This window comes from Herpailurus yagouaroundi, unplaced genomic scaffold (genome assembly GCF_014898765.1).
Source record: "Herpailurus yagouaroundi ecotype Mexico unplaced genomic scaffold, PumYag 28, whole genome shotgun sequence".
Taxonomy (NCBI): domain Eukaryota; kingdom Metazoa; phylum Chordata; class Mammalia; order Carnivora; family Felidae; genus Herpailurus; species Herpailurus yagouaroundi.
Window position 1 is genome coordinate 2,624,415 of NW_024412376.1, and position 11,501 is coordinate 2,635,915.

General features: G+C 35.7%; 1 protein-coding gene across 4 annotated transcripts in view; it reads left to right on the forward strand.

Moving 5' to 3' along the window:
• Window positions 1–11,501, forward strand: part of KAT6A (lysine acetyltransferase 6A) — a 114,426-nt gene that overhangs the window by 86,209 nt on the left and 16,716 nt on the right. For all 4 annotated transcript variants that reach the window (XM_040448657.1, XM_040448863.1, XM_040448715.1 and 1 more), the window contains exons 9-10: window positions 2,926–3,041; window positions 10,733–10,874. In XM_040448657.1, the coding sequence (XP_040304591.1) occupies window positions 2,926–3,041; window positions 10,733–10,874 (258 nt within the window). The remainder of the gene's footprint in view (window positions 1–2,925; window positions 3,042–10,732; window positions 10,875–11,501) is intronic.

An 11,501-nucleotide genomic window follows, 5' to 3' on the forward strand; every position in this document is an offset into this window, starting at 1 on the left:
ACTTCAAAATGCCATTTTCCCGTGAGGAATGGAAAGGGTAGGCCAAGGGGGAGCTATCTAATGGAAGGCAAGAGGAAGGGAGCAGAACTGTGTCAAGATCAGTTGTAGATCAGTTGTAATCTTCATGTTTGTACCAGTCTGGACTTGGAGGGGACTCTGGAAGAGTTGCTTCTATACATTGGAAATTGGAATTAGATCAGCCATTTAGTGGAGGTGGAGTTTTTGCAGAACAGTAACTTTTCTTATAAACTCCTACTAATAAAAGTTTTATTATCTAGAATAGGCATATGTAAAGTTATCTTTTGGTTTAACCCAATTATTAGTGCATTTAGTGCCCCCCACCCCTTGCTTTCTTATATTGAAAGCTCCATTCTGGCCAGGAATGTATGTCATCCTTTCAAGATATTGGCATATTCAAATGAAAAGGAGGCACAGAGTGTGGCAGAATTCTAGTTAAAAGTTTTAAATATTATTTTTGTGCTCTACTGCTTTGGAAACCTTCATGTTTAATGAGAGAGTATTTGGCTGAAATTTAAAAATAAAATGACCTAGGAGAAGTGATGTTGTAATTTAGATCGGGCAGTCTGATTTTGGCAAGGACTGGGTTAATGAGTGGTTTGGATGCACCTGTTGCTTCCTCACCGCAGAGAGCCTTTGTTAACTTACCTTAGTGAATGGAAACACAGCAACACACTGGCTCTTGAGGCTTTCACAAGGGAGTTAGAGATGGTGGTGGAGGACAGAGGTGGATGAGCGCATGTGCCAGACATTTCGTAGTGCAAAAAGGTGAGGATAGGTGAAGGCAGTGGGGGAAATCTGCTGTGAATCTAGTTCTACACAGACTCTCTTAGTTGCGGTGATGTGCAAACAGTTATACTGGAACTGGATATCCACTTTCACATCGGGCATCCGCCTGGAGGAGCGACGGGCAGCTGATGGGAAAGCCCTCAAAGAACAGGCAGTGCTGCGGCAGGTGCATCTTCTTCAACTTTTGTGCTTTCTATTTGATCAGGAAGTTAGATTTGTTTTCTGATACTCGGTCATTCTGATATGTTCTATCCTATTCTTATTGTTTTGAGTCTTGAAGATAGGTTAAAAGTTGCTACTTTATGAATTATAATACTTGATTCTGGAATGTAGTTTAAAGAACAGTGTTTTTAAAGCCTTTTTACAAAGTTCTATTTTGGTTTTGAGAAATGAAAAAATCTAATTTTAACCCTGTCTTGTATTTGGTTTTAATGGTTTTTGCATTTGGGAGAGTCCCAGTATTCCTTGGCATCATAACACAATTGATCCAACTAATAGATGTTTGTCTTTGTTTTGAGATGTCTGAGGAAGAGGTTGAGGTTTCTCACCTGGCTGTACTCCAGTATGAAACCGGAGATAAGTCCCTTGGCCTTTTTATAAAAGGGAATGGTTAGAAAGGCCAGGGAGAGTTCTCATGAGTTGTAGTGAAGAGGCTTCTTCCTTAAATGAATTTACATAAATAGAAAATACCTGGTCTCTTTAATTTTGTTAGAAAGTGTGTGTGTGTGTGTGTGTGTGTGTGTGTGTGTGTGTGTGTGTGTGTCTGTCTGTCTGTCTGTCTGTCTATGGTCTCCAGTGAGACTCTTAATATATTATCTCTGGTTTTTAAAGCATAAAATTGAAGGATAATATTGTTTATTCTTTTGATGAAGAGTTATTAATACTGGATTAGGCTAAATTCTAACTGTTTTTCTTAAGTCAGTGTTAATGTTAAATCTTAAAAATGAGTGTTCACAGAGTATTCATGATAAATGTGCATATGGTGCATATATATTATATACGTAATACACTCACCTATGTGTATATATATATGAATCTATTCCTGTATTGGTTGTAGAGCAAATCAAATTGCTCTTGAATTTAAGGTTTTAAAATTTGATCTTTGTGCTTGTCAGTAATGTCTTGTATTTAAATTGCTGGTGTGGACGTCATAAAGGCTTTACAAATTATTCTTCTTTTAGATAGTATAGTTCAGGTTATTGCAGGGATGGGGGGCATCGAGATTGTTTTCATTATAAACAGAAGGCAGATAAAAGGGATAACAGTATGTGTATAACAGTATTTTTGCCCTTTGTTTTAAATCTATAAAGAGCTACTAATGAAGGGAATTTTAGTGTAAAATGAATGGACTCTTTTGATACTTGTTTTGTCATATTCTTCTAATACTATCTACTTTCCCAACCAGAAAGTCATTCTTTTCTCTGTGTACATACATGTTTAGTAGGTCGTTTCTGTTGTCAGGTGAGGGAGGCACTGTATGTATGACGTGGGCGAGTGTGCAGAGCTCCTTCTTTCTCCTTGTTAAAAATTATGCTTTATCTTCTGTCCCCAAATGCCAGCAGTTTCTCTTTAATAACTAAGTCATTAAGGAAGTAAATTTAAATGCGGAAAATATTAGCAGTATTATTAAATATGGAATATGCAGGGGCGCCTGGGTGGCGCAGTTGGTTAAGCGTCCGACTTCAGCCAGGTCACGATCTCGCGGTCCGTGAGTTCGAGCCCCGCGTCGGGCTCTGGGCTGATGGCTCAGAGCCTGGAGCCTGTTTCCGATTCTGTGTCTCCCTCTCTCTCTGCCCCTCCCCCGTTCATGCTCTGTCTCTCTCTGTCCCAAAAATAAATAAACGTTGAAAAAAAAAATTAAAAAAAAAATATGGAATATGCAATGAGACCAACTGCATTTGGTTCTAAAAGATTTATTAGCATTTTTGTTCTTCATTAAAGTACCCTGTTTACAAAGAATAAGACCGCTTATTTCAAAACTTGTTAGCTTATTTCTGGCTTTTTTTGTTCTTCTGTGGAATCCTAAGAAGATGTTTAGTTTCAGATTTTTTTTTTTTTATATCTATCTCAGTGTATTTAATTTAGCTAACTTTTGTGATGTATTTTTTGACTGCACAGAAAGTTGGAGTGACTGGTCCCCCTGATCCACAAGTTCGCTGTCCCTCTGTCATTGAGTTTGGGAAGTATGAAATTCACACCTGGTACTCCTCCCCATATCCTCAAGAATACTCAAGGTATGTTTTGAGAGACCCTTTACCTTCTGTTTTTAGATTCATAGAACTCCCAACACTAGATCTTGAGGACATTTTAGTCTGGCTTATCTTTATATATTTGAGGAAACTGGTGGCTTTTAAATGTCCATAGTAACAGGATATTTTGGCAGCCACTTAAACCCAGTTGGCTTTAGATTTTCTTTTTTCTTTTCTGTAACCTGTCCAAAGCTTTTATTTAAAGTTGGAAACCTGACGCGTGGTCACAATGACAAGGGGAACATTTTTTCTTTAAGAGAAATTTGCCTTCATACTTCACACTAAGAATTGGAGAGAGATTCTTACAAGTTTTACTGGGTAGCCATTTATCTAAATTTTTATGATTTAACAAACCTACTGAATGGTTTGTTTTCCCAGAAATACTTGGATAAATGGTATACAGTTATGTTACATGTAAATGGCTTGGGTTTCCTGACATTAAAAAGTCATCAGTCACCAGCTTTTTGGGATGAGGCAGCACGTTTAGTGAAGCCAAATTGGTTTCATGACTCAGTTCTGACATTTATAAGCTGTATAACCTTAGAAGTTACCCAACAAGTCTGTACCTCAGTTTCCTCATCTGCAGAATGGGGATAAAAATAGTATTTACCTCATAGGGTTTATTTTGAGCACTGAGTTAAAACATGTAAATTGCTTAGAAAATGATTAAGTGCTCAAAAATGTCAGGTATTTTTTTTTCCTTTAGGGTTGAAATTAAAAGAGTTGGAAAGTAAGATTTGGTCAAAAAATTAAACTTTGACATGTGACAGCTTACATTAATGTTCTCTTTAATCTGTAAACTACTTATATCTCAAGTTTCTCATTTAGCAGAGTGTTGTGAGGAATAATAAGTGCTCTGTGAGTTAAACATATGTTCAGAGTACTCTCATTATTTGGCTTTTTACCTGTCTAGTAACACTGCTAGTCTAAGACATTAGCAAAAATAATTATAATGACATTAATTTATTTAGTACTTTACAGTATACAGAGATCTTTAACATGGGTTATTACCAGAAGCTGGGAATAAGCCAGTATATTTGTTAAAAAACTAAAACTCAGTATTGTTTTTACTTTTTCTGTCCGTGTAATTTGATAGTTGGTTTCCAAACCTAAGCAGAAGTAGAAAAAAAAAATGAGTGAGAATGTTGCTATAGACATAGACCTCAGTGACCAAAAAAAAAAAAAGAAGAGAAAGCAAAACTTCAGGAAACTAACACACAAGTTTATAAAACAGCAACTGAGAGCCAATTATCGTTAAGGTCAGTTAACCCCGAACACTATGTTAGATCTTTAAGGCAGCATTCTATTTATATCCTGGGATAACAACAATTAATATGAGTTTGTTAAAAGAACATTAAATTATATTTATTGGTGATTATGTATTTATATTTATATATGTTAAAAGAGGGCAGGAAATTCCTCAACTACCTACAGAGCTCAGGTACTCAAGGCAGTTCCTCAGGAGTTCTGGATAGCCAGAGAATTACAGGATCAATAAGAAATATGCTGAAGAATTAATTTCTTCATCAGGTTTAAAGTAAATTATAATTTATTTAGTGAGCTCCTTGCAAGCTATTCAAATCAAAAAAGCATGCTCAACTTAGGCAACAAAGTTTGTTCAACATGTGCATATATCAACTGTTGCACTGATTGTGGTACAGATAGACTGAAACCGTTGGCACCTTGACTCTTGTACTCAAGGGGAGGAGAGGAAATTGACTTAGAAATGGAACTAGAGGGCCAGCCTCAGCACGCACTTTTAAGAGAATAATGAGAATGTAACCGTGAGGTTGTTGTCTTCTGAGATATGAAAAGGTTTCATTAAAAATGTTGCTTTTTATTCTGATTAGATTGTCACTAGAACCTGATTTCTTAATAAGATTTGAGGGAATTGGTTATCAGCTTATTCTTAATAAGCATTGCAGGCAGAAAAATAAATAACCACTAAGTAGGAATCATAGCAGATGGCAGCAGTGTGATAAGAACTGTAAAATTTATCAACTTTCTTAAATAAAATTTTAGACATTTTCTGTACATTTCCTTATTCTTTGTGCCGTGTTCCAAGAAAATATTCTGTAGTTTAATAGGTTCTTTAGTAATTATGACTTTTTCTCTATTCATAATTATCTTAGTTACATTGAAAAAATTCATATATTGGGGTGCCTGGGTGGCTCAGTCGGTTAAGCGTCTGACTTCAGCTCAGGTCATGATCTCGTGGTTTGTGAGATCGAGCCCTGCGTCGGGCTCTGTGCTGACAGCTCAGAGCCTGGAGCCTGCTTCGGATTCTGTGTCTCCCTCTCTTTCTGCCCCTCCCCTGCTTATGCTCTTTCTGTCTCAAAAATAAATAAAACATTAAAAAAAAAAGAAAAAACCATATGTCTAATTTAAACGAGTTTAGGCTTGTTTTACTTCTGAGTTCTATTAAAATTGAGTTGGCTAAAATATTTAGAACTCTTAATGTTTTCCAAATAATAAACTTATATCCTTACTTTGTTAATGACTATTTACTATTCTTTGCCAAATTCTAAGTTATTTTTTTGTTGTTAAAGGTTTTAAGGACTTTTTTTAAAAATTCAAAATCCCAAAGCATGCAAAAACAGAACAATTGGGGCAAATGAAAAAGAAAAGATCTCAGTGTACTTGTGTGGGTCAGTCGGTTAAGCGTCTGACTCTTGGTTTCAGCTCAGGTCATGCTTTCACAGTTTGTGAGTTTGAGCCCCACGTCGGGCTCTGTGCTGATGGTGTGGAACCTGCTTGGGGTTCTCTCTCGCTCTCTCTCTTTCTCTCCCAAAATAAGTAAATTAAAAAAAAAAAAAAGAATCTCAAAAGGATATTCTTTTGGGAAGTGGGATTATGCGTTATTTCCCATAATATCCAGATATTTGTGTGTGCATTGTATATGAAGTAATCTTGCATCCCTGACTTAAAAAAAGCAAAACAAAACAAAACAAAATCAACAACAGTGAAGCAGTAATGCTACTTTATGTGGAGCAGTATGATTAAGTCTTAGACATTGAATAGTATAAACCAGAGTTTTAACCCTAAGTTTCTCCAACAGGGCTGTGTGATGCTCATACATGGCAGACAGGTTCATAGAGAGCCCTACTCTGCCAATAAAACATGACATGGATGGGCTGAAGGCAAGAGTAACTGTGATCATGGGATATCCTCTACTCCCGAGTTGTTTAGAACTTAACTTTATAATAACGTTTTTACAGTAAGATCATTAAAATCCTAAAGGATGGGTTCTATATAACTGAGTAGCTTAGGAAGTTTCCTCTCCCTTTTGATCCTGTTCCTGACTTGATTTGATGCATAGATTATGTACAGCCTCAGTTACTAAAGACCAACATCCTTAAGGTCTTTGGATGACTGTTAAATGATGAAGTAAAATGAATGAAAGGAGAATAAAATTATTCATAGTCTTAATCATAAATTAATAGTATCTTTAGTTATCATCATTGAGCGTGGTACTGGACTAAATATCTCTGGAATAATTCTGTATAGAGGTGGATATTACTCTGTTCATTTTCCAGACCAGGGCCCAGTAAACATACTCAAGACCATGCAGTTTCCAAGTAGCAGGACCAGGATTTAATCTCACTTTTCTCTTACCACATTGCCATAGCTTTTAACCACTGAGCTTGTGCTGCTCCATATAGCATCTGTGTGTCTACCTTGATCTCACATAGCTTGTACCATAATCTTTTATTTAAGTAATATTTGATAGAATTTTTATTAAAATTTTACTGCAGGTGGACCTCTTATAAAGGCCACACAAATTGCTACTATCTTGGGCAATGTTCAGAAGCTAAGAAGATACTGTAGGAATTCCTGGGAAGAGTATTTGTATCATCTTAGAAGTAAGGGAAGCAATGCTTCTAAAGCACACATAGCTGCAGCCTAGTCCTGACTTCACAGGTGAGGGTGTCAGCAGAGTGGCTGATTTAGAATAAACTTTAGGTATGGAGGCTACATCCCATGATGCAGTTGATCTAGGCAACCATACACCTATTTGATAGTCAAGGACTAGGGCTGTCAGGAAGACAGTGACAAAAAGCAGCAGCCATCTTTAGGGCTAAGAGTATTCATACTCTATGACTATACTTCATTTGATGTGATCTCGTGTTCTTCCTATATAATATATTTTTTCAACAAGGAAGCTTCAGCCATTTGTACCGTTAAAACTCCTGGAAAAACAAAATGTTTTATTACCAGATGATTCCCTTTAGACTAATAGTGTCATTCCAGTGGGCTTGGTTATAATAAAGTAAGAGGCTTTTAAAATGTTTTCAGCAAGAGTTGAATTGGAGTAAAGTAGATTATGATATTTGCTTTTACTTTGTTATTTTTCAAATACTAAGATTTGCTAAAGTTGTTTTTTTTTTTAATCAAGAAAATGTCATACATCTTGCTATTCCAAGGAAATAGCATGAACTTAAAATTCACCAGTTAAGACTTGGCAGTAATTTTCTTATAGGTTTCATTGCTTCCTGTGTTTTCTTGAACAACTTGCTTACTACAAGAACTTTAAAAATTAGACCTTCTTTCATAGGCCTTAGGAAATAAGCTGTACTTTATTTTCATGTCTTTGTACCAAGACGTCAAAGTTAAATTGGATGCTTTTAAAGTTGGCATTTATCTTTAGCATAATCTAGAAATTTTAGTTGTCTGTCACTCCTCTTTCCCTTCCTTTTTTCCCAGGATTTTATCTATGTTTCTCAGATTCACATTGTAGGGAATATTTAGTTGTAATATTTAGGTCTCAGAGTGAAACTGTGTTCATGGATTCTTCTATGTCTTCATGTTGCAGCAAGTTAAAATTGCTCATTGAAAATTTAGCACAGGTAAATAAAGGTAAGCAGTAGAGTAGTTGGAGGGAGGAGGATGCCTTTAATTACATAGGGAGAATTACCTTCCACCTTCCTTTTTAAGAAGAAATTATTCAAAATCCACATATTCAGTAAAACAATCTGGCAGTTGTGGGTCAGCTCTGAGACTCAGGGTATCTAGTGCCCACATTAATGATGAAGTTTATAATTGCGGCCATTTCCTTTTGTGACTTTTTTTTTTTTTTTTTTTTTTAGTTCTGGTTGGTAAGGAAGGAAAAAGCTCAGGGCGCCGGGGTTCCTCAGTCTGTTAAGCAACGACTCTTGATCTCATGGTCATGATCTCATGGTTTGTGAGATCGAGTCCTGCATTGGGCTCTGTGCTGACAACATGAAGCCTGCTTGGGATTCTATCACTCCCTCTCTCTCTGCCCTTCCCCTCTCTTGCTCTTTCTCTCAAAATAAACCTTAAAAAAGGGGGGGAGGGGGAAGCCATCTATCTCACTGCCCTTCCTTCTCTGAGTAGTGGAATTTGAAGCAACATGCAAAGGAAATAAGCACAGTTGCCTAGGAAACCTTTCTTTTTCATGCCCTTGGTTCCTGTTTCTTGACTTCAGTTTATGATGTCATTTATTATTTGTTTTACTCAGTACCTTATTTTGGAATGACTTTTGTATTAATGATATAATTTCGAGTTGTATTGGTCTGTCTAATATGAGAGATGTTGGAAAACAGTATTAGATATTGTAGAGACTTAGAAATATTATACTGAAATAGTTCCCTTGAAGCTTTTAGTGCACTGAATGGCAGTTTTCACCCTTATTTGAGCATGAAACACTTATTACATACAGGACTAGTGTTTCCATAAATACACCTTGGCAAAGGCCTTGGTTGAATGTTAGATGTTTTCAGATAAAGTATAATTAAGTTTTAAAAGTGGCCTCCTGGGGCACCTGGGTGGCTCAGTCCATTAAGCGGCCAACTTCAGCTCAGGTCATGATGTCACAGTTAGTGGGTTCAAGCCCCTCATCGGGCTCTGTGCTGACAGTGCAGAGCCTGGAGCCTGCTTTAGATACTGTGTCTCCCTCTCCCTTTGCCCCTCCCTAACTCGTGCTCTCTCTCTCAAAAAATGAATGAAAAAAAAAGTCTGTCTCTCAAAAAAATGAATGAAAAAAAAAAAACGTTAAAAAATGTGGCTTCCAAAGTGGTACTTGAAAAAATAGTGTGGTCTTGACACTTTAACAAGTTAGACCTTTTGTGTGTTAATCTTTTCTTTAATTCCATTGTAATCTTTTAAAAGCATAGCTGTCCAAACTGATAGCAACTAAATTAATGAGGTTTATTAAAATTTCCTTCAGCCTCAATACTTATTTGAGAGACAAATTTATTTGGATTATATATTTTGTCATCATATCCAGTATTTTTGTGTATGTAGTTTTTAAAGATAGTATCAGATCTCCGATTACCAAGGCATGACCAGTTCTGGACACACACAGTTCAGGATGCAGGGAAGTCTGTGTGCTGAGGATAAATGAAGTGTGTATTTTATGATAGAAGAGCCATGTGGTCTTCTGGATTAGACTAAAACCAGGTATAAATTTTAATTAGGTTATATTCCTTCTTACGAACTAATCCAGTCACTTTCTTGCCTAGCTCCTCATAAAAGGAACATTGTAAAGAAGAAGTCCTGTTAAATTATTGCTAAAATAGCAATACTGTTGTATAAATACAAATTAATACTAGAATATCTGAAAGATTAATTTGAACTTTTATTTCATTTGTTGAATAATAGACTTTTAAGTTACAGGATGTAATGTGATATTTAACCAGAGGAAAAGCCAGAATTTCAGGGGTTTCATAAGGAAGGAGGTAGTACAGTATGTCCTAACTTGAAAAAACATAATCATTATTACAATTTTATACTTAAAAAGATAATATAAAATCTGCTTTTATAGTACCCACCCTATATCCGTTTTACTCAGCACTCTGTCCCTAGTGCATTTAGCACAAGGCCTAACACACTGTAGTATAGTTGACCCTTGAACAGCACTACAGTTAGGGGCCCCAACCTGTGCAGTCAGAAATTCATGTATAACCTTTTTCTCCCCAAAAACTTAACTAGTACTAATAGCTTCCTGTTGACCAGAAGCCTTACCAATAGTATAAACAGTCAATTGACACATAATTTGTATTAAATGCCCCATATATTATATTCTTACAATAAAAATAAAGTAAGCTAGACAGAAGAAAATGTTAAGAAAATCATAAAATACATTTACTGTACTGTAAATGTATTTACTGTACTGTACTGTACTGTATTTACCAAGAAAAATCCACTTATAAGTGGACCCATGCAGTTCAAACCCATGTTGTTCAGAGATCAGTGGTATTTAACAAATGTGTATTTTTCTTAAAAAAAAAAAAAAAATGATCAAATAAAGAACCAAAGAAAATATATAGCTTGGCAAAATCTTCTTAGTGGTGTGTTTTGAAGGTAGACTTTATTTTCTACTTATTAGAGATTATCAAGGAGGGGAGAATATGAGATTTTCATTGTCTGCCAGGTGGGTAGCTTTTAAGAAGACTAGGAATTACTAGTCTGATAGGAAGAGCACTGAATCTCGGGTATCTTCTCACCCTTGCCGTCCTGCTATTAATTAGTTGGATGCTATTAACCAAATTAATTTTGTCTTTAGTTTGTTTTCTGTCTTTCATTTGGTTAATGGGGATGATAATACAGTCTCCACCTTTTTACTTGAGTAGTAATGAGAGTCAAAAAAGAATAGCTGTGAAAGTTTACAGTCTTATAAAAAGTCCTGTCTTTCTTTGTTTAATTATTATTTACAGGCTGCCTAAATTATATCTTTGTGAATTCTGTCTAAAATACATGAAAAGTAGAACTATTCTCCAGCAGCACATGAAGAAATGTGGTTGGTTCCATCCTCCTGCCAATGAGATTTACAGAAAAAATAATATTTCTGTCTTTGAGGTAAAGTAGATGTTTTATAGTTGTCTTCCTATCATTTCAAATGCAGTACCACCTATACTGTATCTAATTGTAGTTGTCTTTTTTGCAATGTTATTTTACGGTTGTACTCACTCTTGAGTCTGATAATCCAGTTTATAGGAGAAGCAGAATTAGGCCAATCCAGATTGTACCGAGGTCACAATCTTGATCTCAGAATAAATTATTCTGTATTTCAGGATTCCATTTGATTATAAAATACCAAATGATTTTTTATGTTTAGATGTGATAAAATTGTGTCTTAGAATCTATGAAATAGTGGTATTTAAATGAAAAAATTTCTCTTGCCCCACTTAAAGGAATATTTGGTAGAGATATTTAATAACTGTAGTAAGTTGTATTTTGTAAAGTTATAAAAATATATATTTCTTACTTCATCATGATGATATGACTTAGGCTATGTCCGTGATTTTGTGTTGTTGGTCATGGGGTTTTAGTTTCTAGATCCTCAGTTCATGGTTTTACTGCCAGGTATTAATTGAACACCTGCCATGTGCTCAGTTCTGTTAATTACTGTGATGATAGAATTTCAGATTGTGGGGATCACTCAGTCTCTAACTTTCTTGATTTTCCCTGCACCTTCATTTTAGG